The sequence below is a fragment of the Eriocheir sinensis genome, chromosome 63 (genome assembly GCF_024679095.1).
Source record: "Eriocheir sinensis breed Jianghai 21 chromosome 63, ASM2467909v1, whole genome shotgun sequence".
Taxonomy (NCBI): Eukaryota; Metazoa; Arthropoda; class Malacostraca; order Decapoda; family Varunidae; genus Eriocheir; species Eriocheir sinensis.
Window position 1 is genome coordinate 7,614,098 of NC_066571.1, and position 19,989 is coordinate 7,634,086.

Genomic DNA, 19,989 nt, shown 5'->3' on the forward strand with positions numbered 1-19,989 from the left:
ACAAAACCAATAAATGTTTCCAGGAAGCGTATTTTCACGTGGCTTAAGGAGACGAGGAAGGGAAGAGGAGATAAGCAGGAAGAGAAGGGAAGAAAGAAGGGGAAGAAGAAGGGGAGAGAGAGGGACAGGAAGGACAAACAGAGGGAGGAAAGCATTGACGGAAGGACGAAGGAGAGAGGAGGAGCAGGAGGAGGAGGAGGGACAAATAGAGGGAAGGGAAAAAATGATGGAGAGAGGAAGGAGAGAATGAGGGAAGGAGGGAAAGCAATCTAAACTGAATGGTGTTGACAAAAGAATTCGTCTTGGAGCTGCCAGATTGAAGGTAATGTGTGTGTGTGTGTGTGTGTGTGTGTGTGTGTGTGTGTGTGTGTGTGTGTGTGTGTGTGTTTGTGTGTGTGTGTGCGTGTGTTCGTGCGTGCTCTTTGCTTCGTCTATTATTATTTTAACTGCTTATTACCCGGTTAGCATTTTCACTTTTTTTTTTATCGATTCGTGTTTACCTCATTAACCTTCTTGTTCATATCTCATAACCTTTTTTTTTCTTTACTTTTTTCCCTCTTTGATTGATGGAGTTATGTTTCTTCTCCTCATATATATATTTTTTTCTTTTTCCCATCTCCTCTTGACATCGTTTCCATCTTATTTCCCTGCCATGTTATTTTTCCTTCCTTTAATTATTTTTATATTCATTTTTTTTACAGCAGAGGAGTCCGTTCAAGGGCATAAAAAAGAAAACGATGTGAAAAACAGCCCGCTACTTACTTATTCTTTCACACTTTCTCTATATTCCCAGTTTTTCCTATTTCATCTTCTCTTGACATCCTTTCCATAATTTTCTTTCCCTTCCATCATATTTCCCCTCTTTTATTATTTCCTATATTCTCCTTTATTTCTTGCATTTACTCCTTCACACTTCCTTTCCTATTTTCTCATCTTTTCTTATTCCAACTTTTCTCATATTCTTTTCTTTTTGTTTGCCTGTCGTGACCCACTTCCTCTTTTTCCAATTTCCTTTTATCCTCTTTTCTTGTGCTTACGTCTTCATACTTTCCTTCATATATTCAAAGTTTCCTTATTCCCGCTTCTCTTCCGTTTTCTTCTTATTCTTTATTTTCCCTTTTCCAGCCTCCTCTTCGCCTCTTCTTCCACCTACACACACTCTCTCTCTCTCTCTCTCTCTCTCTCTCTCTCTCTCTCTCTCTCTCTCTCTCTCTCTCTCTCTCTCTCTCTCTCTCTCTCTCTCTCTCTCTCTCTCTCTCTCTCTCTCTCTCTCTCTCTCTCTCTCTCTCTCTCTCTCTCTCTCTCTCTCTCTCTCTCTCTCTCTCTCTCTCTCTCTCTCTCCACACATTCCATTACTCTTCCTCTTACGCTTCATTTGTCATCCTCTTTCTTCCCTTAATTTTCTTTCCCTTTCACCGTCCTCTTCCTCTTCCTCGCTTCCTTTACCTCCTTCGTCCCCTTTGTTCGTATTTTTTCACTCTCCTTCCTCTCCCTCTCATTTAGCATCCATTTTCTTCTCTGTAGTTACTTTTTCCTCTCCTCCCTCTTACGCACCCCTTTCACATTCATCTCTTTCACGACTCTTTCCCCACGTTACCTCTCCTTCATTACTCGTCTTTATCTATCTCCCTATTCTCCTCACCTCGTGTCACCTTCTACCTCTTTTTCTTTCCACAATATTCTTCATTATCCAGTTTTTCTTTTCTCAATTATCTCTATCTTATTTTTCCATCTATTTTCTCTCCTCTATCTCTTCCGTACTGATTCTTCTATATTCCTCTTGGTTATTCTTTCTCTTCCCGATTACATTTCACCTTCCTTTTCCATCCACCTTTTCTTCATTATTTCATTCTTACCTACCTTCCTTTTATCTTACTTGCCCTTATCTTACCTTTCTATCTTTCCCTACATTCCCCTTGACCCAATAATTCCTCATTCCATCATCCCATGTTCCATTTTCTCTTTCCTATCTCCTTACCTACATTCCATCCTACCTTACCTTACCTAACCTTACCCTACCCGTCTCTTCCTTCATTCTCCTAACCCAATCATTCCTCCTTCCTCATCTACACCTCCCACCTATCACGACCCATCTTCCTCCTCAGTTCCCTTACCCACTCAATCTTCCCCCTATCTGGCTCTCCACAGCAGCGGCAGGGCGTAATGAAAGCCCTTCAGAGCCCCGACACGGCCTTTAAGGAGAGAGCGTGCGAACGTACCCTTGCCGAGATGCGACCGACTGACGCAGCCGACGCGAGGCAGCCAGCACGACACATCCCGGATTATGGCTCTCGACAGCTCATTATGGCGCTGACAATGGGTATGTTGTTGAGGCTATGTTTTAAGGGAATATGGAATGTGTTGTGGTGGTAGTGGTGGTGGTTGTGGTTGTGGTGGTGGTGATGAGGAGGAATAAGATAAGACAGAGAAGAAAAGGGAGTGCATGTAAGGGAATGTTAGGGAAGACTTGGAAAGGAATAGGGTGTTGGAAGCGAGGAAAAGGAAAGGAAATACATACAGAAGGAGGATAGGAGAGAGAGGAAGTAGGAGGAGGAGGAGGAGGAAGGAGAGAAATGAGATATGAGTGTTTCGTGTTTATGTTACTGTATGTCATGTGCCTCTGTGCGTGCGTGCGTGAGAGAGAGAGAGAGTAATCAAAGGTACACACACACACACACACACACACACACACACACACACACACATACACATACAACACAGCGCAACACAACGCAACACAAACGTTCGCTCCCGCCACAGAAAGAGAGATGTTGGTTTCACTTTTGAGGGCTTTCGGTTTTCGGTTTTCCACTTTTGTTTTGGTATTTATTCGCGCGTTTTTTCCACTTTGTCTCCTTTTATAATAGGAAATTGCGGACCTTTGTAGGCGATGATTCGAGTTCTATTTGTTTCCCTTCTGTCTGTGTTTGCGCCTTCCACCCTCGGTCTGATCACGTGGAGGGCTCGTGATCGCCTGCCAACACCCACACAGCAGGAACTTTTTGAGCTCTTAAAACCGATCCATGGTCACGACTGGCACCTCCCCCCCCCATCCCATCCTCTTCGCTCAAGGCCCCGGGGACGGTATTAACTTTTCCTGTCATCTAGAATCTCATTAGCCTAGTCCGCCAGGTAGCAGTAAAAGGCGTTATCCACTGCACCACGGAGCTGTATGTTGAAATTAAAGTGGCGACATTACATCGTTTTTTTTTTCTCACACTCCATCTCTCCTATGTATGTGTGTTTGTGTGTGTGTGTGTGTGTGTGTGTGTGTGTGTGTGTGTGTGTGTGTGTGTGTGTGTGTTTATGTAAATGAGAGAGATGGAGATTAACACAAATAGATAAACAGATTGGTAGATACAGAGAGAGAGAGAGAGACATCGTTAGCATAGGCAGGTGGGGCGTGAGGTGTGAGGCTAAATTAGTAAGGGAACACCTGTAGAGCTCACCTGAAGTCTTATTTACTCAACACACACACACACACACACACACACACACACACACACACACACACACACACACACACACACATTATCACATTATGGAATTCTAGTGTGTTTAATTTTCACGCTTAATTAGAAAGGATAAAGTGAGGAGGAGTGAGGTGATTCTCTCTCTCTCTCTCTCTCTCTCTCTCTCTCTCTCTCTCTCTCTCTCTCTCTCTCTCTCTCTCTCTCTCTCTCTCTCTCTCTCTCTCTCTCTCTCTCTCTCTCTCTCTCTCTCTCTCTCTCTCTCTCTCAATCTCTCTATCCATTTATCAATATTGCCGTCTCTTTCTATCTCATTTTTTTCATATTTCACTCTTTCTCTTTTATCATTTTTCCTTCATTCTCCATCATTTAACTAACGAGTTTTTGGTAATTTGTTCCCTTTTCATCTCTTTCGGCTGTGTTTTAATTTCTAAGCCTCCTTCATTTCCTACATTTCCTCCCTCTTCATTCAGTTACTGTATTAAAAATATTGTCTCATTTTGTTATTTCTCTCCCTTCGCTTTTTCATTCCTTCTGTTCCGTTGTGCCCCGTTTCCTTTCATTGGTGTGTTTTCCTTCTCCTTTCCATTCCTTTCCATCCCGTCACTTTCCATCCTTTCCCTTTCCTCCCTTTTTCTTCTCCATCCTCTCCAGTTATTCTCTTTAAATCCTTTCCATTCGCCCCTCTTTCTCTTCCCTTCCTTTTTATTTGTCTATCCCTCCTTTCCCGTCTCCACCCTTCCCATATCGTTCCATCCTTATCCCTCTCTTCCGTCCCTTTCCTTTTTTCCTCGTACTTTCTGTTCAATCCCTTCCCCTTCTCTTCCCTTCCCATCTCATTCCATCCATATCCCTCCCTTTCGTTCCTTTCTCTTCCTTTTACTTGATATCCTTTCTCTTCCCTTCATTTAACAGTCCTCAATGTAATCTTCGCTACAACTCAACGTAAACAGAAGTACTTAAGCGTGGTAGTTCAAAGTTTCTAAGGACACTCGTTTGCAGGCTTAAAACAGCTTAATTATATCTGTGAGCTCCTGAGAATTGTTCGTGATGTGAACTTTAATCGTCTGAAGTTTCTATGCCTAAGCTGAGGTATCTGTGAGATGTGATGGGCCTTGGAGCTGGCAAAGGGAAGGGAAAAGAAGGGATGATTACATAAGAACATAAGAAGATAAGTAGTCTGCAGGAGGTCGGTAGGCCTATGCAAGGGGGCTCCTTTGAACCTAACCACATCTACTAACATCAATATCCATAAATTTATCTTGTCATTTTTTTTTTAATATATCTATAGTATTATCACTCGCCACATGACTGCCAAGCCTGCTCCACTCACCTACTACTCTGTTGGTTAACCAGTTCTCGCCTATGTCCTTGTTGAATCTGAATTTATCCAATTTAAACTCATTACTGCCTGCCCAACCAGGCTTTCATACCATCAGAACCTAAATGATATCACCTTATTAAAGTCCTTCATCCATTTATAAAGTTGGACCAAGTCTCCTCGCACCTCTTTTGACAGTGCAAGTTCAATTGTTTAAGTCTTTCCTCATATGGCAATTTTCTTAACCCGTGAATCATATTAGAAGGGAAATTAAAAAAAGGGACGTTAATGATGAAAGGAACGAGAAGGGAAGAGATGTGGAAGGTCACGGAAAGGAAGGAAAAGGAAAGGAAGGGAAGGAAATGAAGCAGAAGAGAGAGGAAAGGAAGAGAAGGGTATGAATGAGAAGCGAAAGGTAGATATGGAAAGGGAAGGGAACGGAAAAGAAGAGAAGAAAATGCAGTAGAAGAGAAGAGAAGAGAAGGGAAGGGAAGGGAGGGGAGGGGAAAGGAAGACTGAGGAATGGAAGTAAAAAAAAAAAAAGGAAAACGTTATGCGTGGAGAGAGAGAGAGAGAAAACAAGACTCAGATCACGTGACACAGAGGACGCAGCGGTCACACGTTCGCCCCGGAAGAAGGGAGTCAAGGAGTCGAGAAGTCAAAAAGTTAAGGAGACGGAACGAGCGAGAGGGGAAAGCTTCGTGTTGACCCGTGCGTGAGACGACCTTCTGTCACCTGTCTGTCCCGCCGTCAGTCCGTCCCTTCATGCGTGTCACCTGGAGGAGGAGGAGGAGGAGGAGGAGGAAGAGGAGGAGGAGGCAACTGGTGTCATCAGGTTGCATCTCGGAAGTTTCGGTTTGCCGCGGGAGAGTCGGTCGAGGGAAGCTTGTTGTTGTTGTTGTTGTTGTTGTTGGTGGTGGTGGTGGTGGTGGTGGTGTTGTTGTTGGTGTTGTTGTTGGTGGTGGTGGTTAAGTTTTTTCTTCTTTCTTTTTCCTTTCTTCTTCTTCTTCTTCTTCTTCTTCTTCCTTTTTCTTCTTCTTTTTCTTCTTCTTCTCCTTCTTCTTTTTCTTTTTCTTCATTTTCTTTCGTATACCAGTTTCTCTCCTGGTCTCACGTCGCTTTTTATTCCCTCTCAAATTCATATCCATTATTTTTTGTCAAGTTAAAGAAGAAAAAAATGCTTATCAGTCCTGAGGCGTGTTGCAAAAATGGTCCTTGTTCTATTAATAAAACTCTCAGGTATTAAATTACTTCGTCTCTTTATTTAATTACCTTGAGCCCTAATTACGTGCCCTTCAGTGTAAGCAGAGTGTTCAGTGTTCGGTGTTTCCCCTCCGTCCGTCCCTCCGTCAGTCAGCTGGTTTGTTTGTGTTCATTCCTCTCTCTCTCTCTCTCTCTCTCTCTCTCTCTCTCTCTCTCTCTCTCTCTCTCTCTCTCTCTCTCTCTCTCTCTCTCTCTCTCTCTCTCTCTCTCTCTCTCTCTCTCTCTCTCTCTCTCTCTCTCTCTCTCTCTCTCTCTCTCTCTCTCTCTCTCTCTCTCTCTCTCTCTCTCTCTCACACCTTCATTGCCTCACTTCTACCCCGCTAACACGCTTCCTCTTCCTCTTCTTCCTGCTCATCCTCACTTCAGTACTCACCATCTCTCCACTTCTCCTCCTAACTCCTCTTCCTACCGCTTCCACGCCGCCCATACCTTCATCACTGCACCTGTAACGATTCCAACACGCCTTTTCATCCTCCTCCTCCCCCTTCTCCTCGTTTAAAGTAAGTAAGTAGCGGGTTTTTTTTTTCTTTATTTTTTTTTACCCCCTTGCGCTGTCTCCTCTGCTGTAAAAAAAAAAAAAAAAAAAAAAATCGCACCTCTCCACTACCCCCTCTTACCTTTCCGTCACCCCTTTCCAATATTCCTCCTCTTCCTCGCTTTAATACTCCCCTCCCATTTCCACTACGTCATCTAACCTTCCCTCACCCCTTTCCAATATTCCTCCCCTTCCTCGCTTTGGTGTTCCCCTCCCCTTTCCACTACGCCCTCTAACCTTCCCTCACCCCTTTCCAATATTCCTCCCCTTCCTCGCTTTGGTATTCCCCTCCCCTTTCCACCGTTCCATCAAGCCTCCATACCTCGCCATCTTCCCCCTTTTCACCGTACCCTCTCCCCTTTCTGTCTTTTCGCCTTTTCTCCACCACTCCTTTACTTTGCCCTTTCACTTCCTCTCCCTGGCTTACATTCCCTCCTTTCATGGTTACACTTGCTGCCCTCGCTCCTCCGCTCTTCCACCCCTCCCCCCGCTCAGCCTCCTTCACCTCACTGCCCATGAATGCTCCTGAATACCTACCCGTTTCCCCCGCATACTCCCCCTCCTACTCTCCCCTCCTGGCTGCTCCTACCCCGCACTCCCATCCCAGCCCACGAAGCCCCTCATTCCTCCCCTCTGCTCCCCACTTCCTTCCCTCTGCTCCCTACTCCATCCCCTCCGCTCCCCACCCTCCCTTCCCTCCGGTCTCCACTCCCCTCCCGTCCTCCCCGCTTTCCCCCCTTCCCCCTCTTCTCGGTGTGTCATCCGTGCTTCAAAACGCTGAGCTGTGAGCCTTGATGTGCTTATGGGCGAGGAGCATCACACACACACACACACACACACACACACACACACACACACACTGACACGCATACGTCCACGCGCACACAGATTGCGGGTGACGCTGAATGTTTGCCGACGCACTAAAAACCTGTGTAATGAATTGCAAATGAAGGTCCTGTGAAGTAGTGGAGTTGGCGTTACGCTTTTAAGTAGGCGGCGTTGACACTGCGCTTTTTGCCTCTCTTTTTCTCTCTCTGTGTTCATTAATAAATCTTTTCATGTAAACAGGTAATTTACTTTTGTTATTTACACGGCCGCGCACACTCGCATGCAGCCTCCGTCATCGACACATTTTTTCCCTTGGCGCGGTTGATTGGGTGCCGGGCTGCGTGTTGGGGCAGCATTCATCGGGGAGTAATGGTTCCCCTCCCTGGCTATACTTTGTGCCCCAGGTAAGGCAGGACGTAGGCTGTAGGATGGGGGGACGCAGCCACCAGCCACACAGTACCGGTCCTAGTCTTGCTGACGGCGCCAAGCCTAGTGGTGGGGACGGACATGAAGCGCTTCAGTACTCATCATGATGCTGCCCTGATGCTCTAAGCTGTCCCGGCTGCCCGCCTCGCCCCTTCTCACCTGTTGTTCGTGTGTGTCTCTCGGCCCCGCCACGTTACCACGACTGCTCGTTTGCTTTGACACAGGGTACGCCGCGGGAAGGGCCGTGGCCACCTGGTGGAGGAGCGAACTGTACGGTACACTGAAACGCTGGACCGCAAGTGAGAGCACAGTCTTGGCGCCAGTTCGTGGAAATAGTTTATTTACGGTCCGTGTGTTCCGGGAGCGTCAGATTACTCTCAATGCCTGATGGGTTTATTCGCGGCGACATGAATATTCAAGTGTTCACGCCTCCTCGGGATGTGATCTGGGCTTGTGCAGGGAAAGGCACGCGTGGCACAGAAGGGTTATTTTTTTCGGCTGCCGTAACACCCCAGTGCGTGACACGGCCCGGCCCTGGCAAGGTAGTTCTGCGCTAGCAACACGTGGCAGGCAAAGTCCCTTATAGTGTTATATATTGAATAATTTTCTTAGTATAATTGAAAATCTCATATTTTAAAATGTAGTAATCTGTTACTAGACTTCCTCGTTAAGAAATTATTTAATTTAGAATAAATTATATTTTGTGTACATTTTGCTTCCCCTGTGATAAAAACGGGTATGAGACATGAGATGACTGTCACATCTGTACCGATTTCAGTATATATATATATATATATATATATATATATATATATATATATATATATATATATATATATATATATATATATATATATATATATATATATATGTTCAAAGGTTTACTCTAATCGTCACAAAGATAAACCGTTCTGTGAAAGTCTCAGAATTTAGTATCATGGCCAATTCAAAAAGAAAAATGATATGAAAAAATTGGATTCCAATGAACTGCGCCCCCCAGCACGCCTCCCCGCCCAGGCTGCTCCCCGACTATTAAATTTTATATCGCTACACTTGCACCTTTCCACCACGCCCTCACCTCCCCGTCCCCATTCCATTCTAACTCTCCCTTCCATCATGGCACTCATGGATTCTCGCGAAGCACCGACCTAAATGCATAACTGATTTCCATGCTTGCATCTATTCTGGAGCAGCCAGGAGCAAAAAGTTTTCTCCTTGTTTATTTTCTCTTTGTTGGTAATGACAATCTTCAGCTGCTTATCAATGCCGCCATTCACCAGTGCACCACACGAGCAACGCTGAGAGAAAAAAAAAAGCCCTCTTGCTCCGATGCTGATGGTCTTGGCCCCGGCACAGGGAACATAAATAGTTACTGAGACTAGTGACTGAGTGCTGACCGTGAGTACCATAGAAACATGAAGGCAGCCAAACAAACGGCCCTGGGGTGGACGCTGCCAGATTGCATTCACATTGGACTGAAATTTTTTTGGTGGATTTACATTTTTTTTATAGCAGAGGAGTCAGTTCAAGGGCATAAAAAAAGGTAACAAAAGTGAAAAAAAGCCCGCTATTCACTGCTCCTATAAAGAGTTAGAGGAGTGGCCAAAAGATAAAGAGTGAATAGAAAGAAAACAAGAAAAATACTCGCACACGTAAATCCCGCGTTGCCCCGTGCGTGGCTGGGGCGTGAGGAACAAGGTCACACACACGTACTGGTCACAAACACGTTCTGACAGATTTATCGCGCCGAGCAAAGACGTGTTCTGATCCTGTCCGATTGATGTTTTTAGAGGATCGTCTGTGAACGTTAGTCACGGCAAGGGAGTGCACACATTAACGCACATGATTACGTACACACACCTATTATACATACATACATACATACATACATAGACATAGAAAATACATAAGCCATCTACCCTTCTGCACATTAAAACGAGGGAGAGGCTACACACACACACACACACACACACACACACACACACACACACACACACACACGTAGCCAAAAAAATCTATAATCTTTCGGTGGAATATTTGAGTGGGTTTGAATCCCCCCAGAAAGGTTAGGATCCCACTTTGCTATTCATTTACCCTTTCCTTCTCTGTTGCTATTTTTACGCTGGTCAATCCGTCTCTATTTTTATCCTAGCCGACAGGTTCCTGTTTTTATCGTAGCTGTTCAGTCACTGTTCTTTTTATAGCCTAGCAGATAGGTTTTTGTTTTGATATTTATCCTAGTCAACCAATCCTTTGTTTTATCCTAGCTAACAGTTTTTATTCTCAAGCTTATGATAAACATTGTTCTAGTTTTGGGGGAACCTTGAATTATTCCCTTTACCGTAAAAAAAATACTTGACCATCCTCTGTTTTATCCTAGCCTGGCAGTCAGTCTTCATCTCTATCCTAACCAGTCACTTTTCATTTCTATCCCATTTTGCCAGTCAGTGTCGTATTTCTATTCTAGCCTGGCATTAGTCATCCCTATTTCAGTCAGTTGGTCCCTCAGTCAGTGTCAGTCAGTCAGTTTTTCAGTCAGCCAGTCATTTAGTCCCCCAATTAGTCAGTCAGTCAGTCACCCAGTCAGTCAGTCAGCCACTCATTCCTTCAGTCAGTTATTCCTTCAGTCAGTCAGTCAGTCAGCCAGCCAGCTATTTAGTCTCCCAGTTAGTCAGTCAGTCAGTCAGTCATTCCCTCAGTCAGTCAGTCACTCAGTCAGCCAGCCAGCCATTTAGTTCCCCAATTAGTCAGCCAGTCAGTCATTTAGTCCCTCAGTCAGTCAGCCAGTCAATCCCTCAGTCAGTCAGTCAGTCAGTCAGTCAGTCAGTCAGTCAGCCAGTCAATCCCTCAGTCAGTCAGTCAGTCAGTCAGTCAGTCAGTCAGCCAAACACTCAGTTCCTCATACTCCGAGTCCTCAAATAGTCATTCAGTTAACCAGCCAGTCCCTCGGTCAGTCAGTCAGTCCATCGTCACACCAGGATGAGGACAGGTAATAGAGGTGTATGATAACATGGTGAAACAACTCCTCGTAAAAAAGAATGAGTATTATCCTCTCAGCTCTCCATGCTCGCGGAAGGCCAGGAAGTATTATGACACGCGGGAAAATTATGATATCGTTTCCTGCATGATTTTCTCTTTTTTTTTTTTTTTGGTTTTCTCTTTTTACAATTTCCGGAATCAGGGAAAGGTCAAATTAATGCCTTAGGCGGAAATGTGCGACCAAACTCCTCTTCCTCTTCCCCCCTCCCCCCCTCCCCCCCCACTTTCCCATTCCCACTCCTCTCTTTTCCTCTCCTCCTCTCTCTTTTCCCCTTTCATTCTTCTCCCTTACCCCTTTTCAGGAGAGGAGGAGGAGGAGGAGGAGAACGAGACTAAAGGAAAGGATATGGAAAGTTTAACTGGTCAAAAGTCTCGTAAGGGGAGGATTATATCACATCTTGTTTTCTATGGACACCTGGGACTTGTTTCTTTCATCATCATCATCATCATCATCATCACCATCATCACCAACAGCCATTACTAGCCCACTGCAAAACAAAGGCCTTTCCCAGTGTCTTCTTTCTGTCTGATGTTATTGTGTAGTCTATTCATTCTCCGGTAAAGGCTCTAACTCCCTCTCTTCACCATGTCACTTTTGTCCTAGGCTGGCAGTCATCAACAATCGCTAACCAAAAGCAAAACAAGAATAAAAATGAAATATAATACGTTGCCACCTCAAAATCATCTTCCATTTTCCTCTTCTCTCATTTTGTCCTTCGCTTCATTAACTATATCACTCAAGTTTTTTTCCTCCTCCTCCTTCTCCTCCTCCCCATCTGTCTCTTTCTCTTACTGTCTCTTTTCCCTTCCCTCCCTCCCCTCTTTTCTTCCCTTCTCTCCTTTTCTCCTATTCATTATCTATATCACCGTTTCCGCTTCCCTCCTCTCTCTCTTTCTTCTCCCGTCCATCCCTCCCCTTCCTACATCTCCATCCTCATCTCTCCCCCCCGCCCCCCCTCTCTCTCTCTCTCCACCTCCACCTTCTCCTCAAAACCAGAGCGAAATTGATGAGTTTTCAGAATCCTTTTTGCTTCGGAGGGAACGGGACACCTTTCTTCCTTACCTGTGAACACCTGAGTCCCGGGAGGCTGGAAGGTGGGCTATAGGACCTCTCGCTGATCTCTCCCTCTTCCCCTTTTGTTTATTCACTACATTTTATATACATGTGGGCGTGAGGGAGATGAGAGAGGCTGCGGCAGATAAAGATGGCGAGGGAACGTGAGCGAATGTGGGTGTAAAGAGAGAGAGAGAGAGAGAGAGAGAGAGAGAGAGAGAATGTGGGATGCTGAACAGAGAAGGATTTGAGGAAATTCTCTCTCTCTCTCTCTATATCACTCTCTCTCTCTCTCTCTCTCTCTCTCTCTCTCTCTCTCTCTCTCTCTCTCTCTCTCTCTCTCTCTCTCTCTCTCTCTCTCTCTCTCTCTCTTATTCTTTTGCCCACCCTTCCATTCATTCAAACACACACACACACACACACACACACACACACACACACACACACACACACACGATAGGGAGACGTGTGTGTGTGTGTGTGTGTGTGTGTGTGTGTGTGTGTTTGTTCTTTGATTTCATTGGACGTAGGAAAGTAATGAACAAAAAAATCAGATGGTTGCGATTTTTTTATTTATTTATTCTCTTTACACGAAATTTAAAGGTTTTTGACGCCTCGAAATATTGCTGAACGAGAATAAAGAAAAAGGAAAAAAAAACACTGAGCCTCGATATCGTTTACAATTCCCAACTTTTACGTTTTCTGAAATGTGTCTTTGATATGAGAGAGAGAGAGGCGGTTCTCAACTCAAACCTCCACTTCCCGACCCGGAATTAGCCGTGTCCAGCCTTGTTTCTCAAAAGCCCTGAGTAACTTTTCTTGGCCCTCTTAACTTCCCTCTTCCTCCTCCTCTTCCTCCTCCTCCTCCTCCTCCTCCTCCTTTCACTTCGTATTCGTCATTCTTAGTCTCCTGGTCCTCGTCTCTCTCTCTCTCTCTCTCTCTCTCTCTCTCTCTCTCTCTCTCTCTCTCTCTCTCTCTCTCTCTCTCTCTCTCTCTCTCTCTCTCTCTCTCTCTCTCTCTCTCTCTCTCTCTCTCTCTCTCTCTCTCTCTCTCTCTCTCTCTCTCCCAACATTATATAATTAATTTTTCATTCTTTCGTTTTATTGTAATCCCATTTCTCAATAGTTGAATTCACATATAAACAACCCCCGTGATTGATTTAATACTTCATTCATATATTTATTCAATTTATTATTTATTTGTTCATGTATCCAATCGCTCATTCGTTGATATATTAATTCATCCATCTGTCCATTCTAAACCATCCTACTTATAATCACACCTGTTTGCTTAACTTCACATTTAGTTGATTTATCTCCCTCATTGCCTTCTGAAGCCTCGTATTTACCTTCCTTTCCTTTATCTTCTTGTAACCGTTTTCTTCCAGTAAGGAGGTGAAGGGGAACCTGTCTAATTTATCTTATAGCTTTTAATACCCAAAGAACAGATAGATAGGTAGAGAGAGATAGATAGATTGAGAGAGAGAGATGACCTATTCCAGCTTATTGAGTCATGACGTGGCAGCTCTTGCTATCTGACTCGCTCTCACAAGTTGACGTAAAGGAGGAAGAGGAGGAGGAGGAGGAGGAGGAGTTGCTGTGGGGGAGAAGAGGAGGAAGGATAAGAAGAGGGAGGCATGGAAAGGAGAAGCGAGAAAGAGGAGAAGGAGGAGATGACATAAGTGGGATAATTAACGAACTAAGAGAGACAGTGTGAAGGGAGAAGAAGAGAAAATGGAAGAGGAATAGAAGAGGAAGAGGAATGCAAAAACTCACTCACTCACATACACAGACACAGGTAACCCCCCAACTACATTCCCCCCCCCCCCCCACACACACACACACACACACAGATAGAGAGAATTCACCTGTCTACCATGGAAAGAAGAGGGAGAGGAGAAATTGGGTAAAATGATATAGATGACGAAGTTTTGAAGAAAACTAGGAATAGAAGAGGAGGGGAGGAAAGACTACTACTACTACCACTACTATTACTATTACTACTACTACTACTACTACTACTACTACTACTACTTCTGCTGCTGTTCCTATTACTCTTTGCTGCCGTCTTTTCTCCTTCCACTTAACTTTCCTTGAGTTTAAAGATTTCCTCCTCCTCCTTCTCCTCCTCCTCCTCCTCCTTCTCCTCCTCCTCCAGCTCGTCTGCTCTCCTTACGTAAGCTGTCCATTCACAGTCTCTCTCTCTCTCTCTCTCTCTCTCTCTCTCTCTCTCTCTCTCTCTCTCTCTCTCTCTCTCTCTCTCTCTCTCTCTCTCTCTCTCTCTCTCTCTCTCTCTCTCTCTCTATCTATCTATCTATCTATCTATCTCTATCTATCTATCTATCTATCTTTCACTCACACAGACACAGGTACCCCCCCCACAGGTAGAGAGAATTCACCTGTCTACCTGCTCTTTACCTGCCTCCGTCAGTGCCACCTGGACTCTCACACCTTTCAGTTTACCTGCGCCTTCACCTATTCAGCCCTTTCTTGCTCTAGTGGGTCCCGTGAGGCGAAGGTGAGGAGGGTCGGACTTGTAAAAGAAGGGAGGAAAAAGGAGTGTGATCCCACGTTGATATCATTGTCTTCGTGTTTAACCTTTTCCGTTTGATTTTTTTTTGTGTGTGTGTTTTTTGGTTTTTATTTTTCGTAAGTTTTTTTTATTATTGATTTTTAGGATATTTTGTTCGATTTTTTTTTTACAACAAAGGAGACAGCTCAAAGGCACAAAAAAAGGAAACAATAATAAAAAAAGCCCGCTACTCGCTGCTCCTAAAAAGAATCCAAGGAGGTGGCCGAAAGAGGGATTGCCTATTATATTATTATCTTCCTTTCCGTTTTAAATTATTACTCTCTTCTCTCCTCCTTTACTCTCCTCCCTCGTTTTTATCCTTTATATTACTTTTTTCTCTTCACTTTCTCTTTTTATAATTTTATAGTTTATTTTCTTAAATCTTCCCTTCCCTTCCCTTCCCTTCTCTTCTCTCTTCTCTTCTCTTCTCTTCTCTCTCTCTCTCTCTCTCTCTCTCTCTCTCTCTCTCTCTCTCTCTCTCTCTCTCTCTCTCTCTCTCTCTCTCTCTCTCTCTCTCTCTCTCTCTCTCTCTCTCTCTCTCTCTCTCTCTCTCTCTCTCTCTCTCTCTCTCTCTTGCCAATTATCTTCATTTTTTCGCCTCATTCCGTCACCTCCTGTCCTTTAATTTGTAACACCTTGCTTCTCCTTTCCCATCCTCTCTTTCCCCTTCTCATTTCCTCCTCTCTCTCCTTTCCCATACACTTTCTCGTTTCCCATCCTCTCTGTCTGTCTCTCTCGTTTCCCATTCTCTCTTTTTTCTCGTTTCCCATTCTGTTTCATGTTTTCCATTCTCTCTCGTTTCCTGTCTTCTCTCTCCTTTCCCATCACTATTTCTCCCTTTGCATCCTTTTTCCTTACCATTTCTTCGCCCTTACTCCTTTCTTCTTTTCTATCTACCTCTTCCTTGCCTGTTCCTCTTACATGTTCTTTTATTCAGTTCGAGTTTTCCTCTTCGTTGGCGTCCTTGTTGATTCTTATATCCTCTTCGTATTATCTCTCTTTCTTTTATTATGTTGGGTTTCTGTTTTAATTTGTTCTCTTAGTGTTTTTTCATTTTCTAGTGTTTTGTATCCATCCTCCAGTTCAGTCATATTTTCTTTTATTTTGACTATGTTTCTTTTACCTTCCCACCTCACCTGTTCCTTTCTCTCGTATTTATTTATTTTTTCATCTTTCCGTGTTATCCTTTTTTTTTTTTGTTCAGTTTTCACTATGTAGAGTTCATGACAGTTTTCGATTTTCCCTTTTTCATCTCATTTCCGCATTATCTTGTACGGTTCTGCCTCTCTCTCTCTTTTAGTTACTCATTTTTTATCTCATTTCCGATTTTTTTTTCTTCAGTTCTGCCTTTTTCTCTTTTCCTTTCTCATTTTTCATCTCATTCCCGCATAGTCTACAGTTCTGCCTTTCTCTATTTTCCTTACTCATATTTTATCTCATTCTTGATTTTTTTTTCTACAGTTCTACCTTTTTCTCTTTTCCTTTCTCATTTTTCATCTCATTCCCGCATAGTCTACAGTTCTGCCTTTCTCTATTTTCCTTACTCATATTTTATCTCATTCTTGATTATTTTTTCTATAGTTCTGCCTTTCCCTCTATTACTTAATCATTTTCCATCTCATTCCCGCATATTCTTCTACAGTTCTGCTTCTTTCTTTTATTTACGCATTTTTCATCCCATTCCCGGTTATTTTTCTACAATTCTCCCTTTCTATTACTTTTTTTTACAGCAAGGGAGACAGCTCAAGAGGTATAAAACAAAAGAGCAACAAAGAAGCCCGCTCGGCGCTGGTCCAACAAAAGTAGTCAGAGTTTGAGGTCAAAGGAGAGGTCAATTTCGGGAGAGGAGGTGTCTCTTTCCGTTTATATTTCTACAATTATACTTTTTCCTCCTTTACTACTCCTTTTTTTTATCTTATTCCCGATCCTGCTGCCTGTCTACTTCTTTCCCTTCCTATACTTTCCCTTTAGCGCGTACCCCCTTTCCATCCCGTGCCTACCTTGCTCCTCTTAGTACACCAACACATCCTGAAGATCATCGAGTATAGGCCGGCCTGCAGAGAGCTTGTTGTGTTCTAGTCTGAATGTCCGGTTGCACAGTTTGACACATAGGGTTTGTAAGCTCCAAAACTAAACATTAAAGATGGAAAAAAAATCCTTGTACAGAGTTTGAAGTTTATATAAAGCCTTCAGAGAGCTTGTTCCTGTGTTCTGTTTTGGGGGCCACAGTTCGACACGTAGGATCTGTAAGCCCCGAAGCCAAGCATTAAAGATGGAAAAAAAAATCCTGGTACAGAGTCTGATGTTCATATAAAGCCTCCAGAGACTTGTTCCTGTGTTCTGTTTAGAGGCCACACTTTGACACATAGGGTTCGTAAGCTCCAAAAATCAATAAAGATAATGGACATTACTTGTAAAAAGTTTCAAGTTCATATAAAGGTAAGAAATTTTGTGGAAACCCTACAGGATATTTTTTTTTTTTTTTTTTTTTTTTTGTATCTGGTGTTAAGTGGAAAGCCTGACTTCTATGGAGAGTGTGGTGGTTTGGTTTATGTAGTTTTAAGGACTGTGTTGGACTGTGTAACACTTCCCAGGAACATGAAACACTTGCACTAGATTTGTGTTTTTTTTATTTATTAAAACAAATATTACATGAGTCTCACAAATTCTTGGTATACGATTTGTTTTGTTTCTAATTTGTTTATGTGATTTTCTGCTTTTTTCTGCTTCGTTATAGCTCTTTTGTCTCTGGCTTGAGAAATTTCATTAAGTTTTGCTTCCGCTGGAAGGAAACGTCCGGTAATTGTGTTGCGCCTCATCAAGCACCGCTTGCAACTTTCCGAGTGACTTACTCTCGTTTTCTGTGTCTGGTTTTGTCCTTGACCAATATTACAGGATCACTATTTGCTTCATATTGAGAGTGGGAGATAGGTGGATAGACAGATAAATAGATAGATAGATAGATTGAGAAAGAGTAAGGACAGTGATGGAGGGGGCGGGGACACATAAGTGACGTACACGGACACACTGATGCGCGTGCGCGCTAACACACACACACACACACACACACACACACACACACACACACACATACACACACACACACACACACACACTCGCCGGCACACACGCCCGGGGCCAGCCACCGTCCGGGGCGGGGCCGCGGGGCCGCCAAGGCTGCAGGCAACACTGGGGCGGTGCGTCGCGGCCCCGCCGCCCGGGACGAAGCCCGTCAGGCGGGGCCTCCGTGGGCCGCGGTTTTCCTGGGAGGGGGAGGGAAGGGCGCCGGGGGGCACCCAGGCGCGGGAGTGAAAAAAACTTTTGTAAAAATACTCTTTATTTCCTTGTTGAGCCTCAGCCTCGCGCGGAGAGAGTGGGCCGAGGTGATGCTTCTGTTGATTTAGACATTTTGGCAATTGGTGGAGTTTTTGTTGTTTTAATAGTAACAGTTGTTGTGGGTGTAGTAGGTGTCAGTGTGTGGTGTGGTGCCGGCGAGGGCGTCCCAGGTGTGAGGGGGGGCGGCGCTCCTCACTCGGCGCTGCGGCGCACGAAGCCGAAGCCAGATCGGTCGATCTCGTCAAAGTTGCGCTTGTACAGGTCCCGGGGGGTGAGCAGCCTCTTGGCGAAGCCGAAGCTGGAGCGGTCGATCTCGTCGAAGTTCCTCTTGGGGTAGGCGTCGCGGTCACGCTTGTGGAAGCCGAAGCCGGAGCGGTCGATCTCGTCGAAGTTCCTCTTGGCGAAGCCGAAACCGGAACGATCGATCTCGTCGAAGTTCCTCTTGGCGAAACCAAAGCCTGAACGGTCGATTTCATCGAAGTTCCTCTTAGCGAAGCCGAAGCCGGAGCGATCGATCTCATCGAAATTCCTCTTGGCGAAGCCGAAGCTGGAGCGGTCGATCTCGTCGAAGTTGCGTTTGCTGTGGCCAAAGCCGGTCCTGGGGAGGAACGGGAAGGTTAGTGTGCTGGCCACCTGCTGCTGCTTGCTGCCCCCGCTCGCCCCCCCTCACCCACCAGTCCCAGATTTCACCCTGAGTAGCAGTGACCTTTACTCGTGACCCCGTCAGCTTTACTTGCTGTGAGCTACTCCCCGAACCTTAATAAGGAATGTGACCTCCTCACCGCTCCCTCAGGCAACAACCCCCGGAGTGTTTCACACACACACACACACACACACACACACACACACACACCAGTATTATAAGTGTAATTCCTCAGCCCAGTAATATTTTCGCGCTGTGTAGGATCCCCCATTGTGGTCCTAAAAGGCAGGCATAAACTAACTACACGCTGGACACAAACACGAACAAAAGACTCACGTGAATGCATCAAAGCGCTTCGCCGCAGATCCGTCTGAAAGAAAGAAGAGAATCATTAACAACAACAAAAAATGACACGACATGAAAGTGGCGTGGAAATGCAACGAGGAGAGCGAGGGAGTGTTTTGAGGGCGAGAACAAAGTAGTGGCGGGACGGCGGGGAAGAGGAAGTGTGCGTGTGTGTGTGTGTGTGTGTGTGTGTGTGTGTGTGTGTGTGAGTGTGTGTGAGTGGGGGGGAGGGGGGGAGGTGGGGGGTTAGTTAAAGGGAAAGACTGTAAGGATGTAGAAGAGAAACAGGGAAACTAGTATCATTTTGAGAGAGAGAGAGAGAGAATCGTGGGCGTGGAACGTTCTAAAGTTTGCCCAGTTAGGTAGCGGGAAGTGGCGTGATAACATGGCAGGCGCGGGAGAGGGAGGGAAGGGAAGAGATATGAAGATGGAAGAGAGCTCTTTGGTGGGACGAAGTTAGTGGGTTCAGGGTGAAGGGGAGAGAAGTTAGAAGTTAGTACAGGTGATGGCTACAATTAATTCGGTGATATTCCTGTTACTGAAGTGTTGGAGATGGAAAATATTGTGCTTGTAAAAGGTTATCAGCATGGTTTTTTTTTAATCCACTTTTGCTGATGTATTTAGAGGTGCATATTGAACTCTCTCTCTCTCTCTCTCTCTCTCTCTCTCTCTCTCTCTCTCTCTCTCTCTCTCTCTCTCTCTCTCTCTCTCTCTCTCTCTCTCTCTCTCTCTCTCTCTCTCTCTCTCTCTCTCTCTCTCTCTCTCTCTCTCTCTCTCTCTCTCTCTCTCTCTCTCTCTCTCTCTCTCTCTCTCTCTCTCTCTCTCTCTCTCTCACGCACACACGCACACACACACATAATCTAGTCAAGCGATGGGTGGAGTGATTTCCTTGATCAGTGCTTTTAAAAATTCCGCCTCTCCCGCATCCTCGGTAAATTCGGTTAGTCTCCCCGGCCCTTTCCTGGAGGCTCCGTTTTCTTTGATCGCCGCAGTGTTACCAAGTTTGTGTGGGACGCGGCGGTTTTACATGAGATTTACATAGAGGACGAACACTCTTTGATCGTCTTCCTGCCGTCTTAAAAGCTTCCTGAGACTCTTACTCTCATTAAGCATACTCTCTCTTTCCTTCTTATTCTCGTGTTATTGTTGCGGTTACT

At 44.8% G+C, this 19,989-nt stretch overlaps 1 protein-coding gene and 1 long non-coding RNA gene across 3 annotated transcripts in view; one reads left to right on the forward strand and one right to left on the reverse strand.

Moving 5' to 3' along the window:
- The window catches only part of LOC126986950 (uncharacterized), a 106,870-nt gene that overhangs the window by 51,135 nt on the left and 35,746 nt on the right, over nucleotides 1-19,989 (forward strand). Inside the window, exon 3 of one of the 2 annotated variants that reach the window (XR_007740074.1) lies at nucleotides 2,149-2,315. The exons of the other annotated variant lie outside the window; for it this stretch is intronic. This is a non-coding gene — a long non-coding RNA (uncharacterized LOC126986950). Of the gene's footprint in view, nucleotides 1-2,148; nucleotides 2,316-19,989 lie in introns of those variants that run through there. 2 annotated transcript variants of the gene reach the window in all.
- The window catches only part of LOC126986949 (orcokinin peptides type A-like), a 31,419-nt gene continuing 28,551 nt past the window's right edge, over nucleotides 17,122-19,989 (reverse strand). Inside the window, exons 3-4 of the mRNA XM_050843489.1 lie at nucleotides 18,824-18,857; nucleotides 17,122-18,442 (exon numbers count right to left, since the gene is read on the reverse strand). Coding sequence (XP_050699446.1) covers nucleotides 18,037-18,442; nucleotides 18,824-18,857 — 440 coding nt within the window. The 3' untranslated portion in view covers nucleotides 17,122-18,036. The remainder of the gene's footprint in view (nucleotides 18,443-18,823; nucleotides 18,858-19,989) is intronic.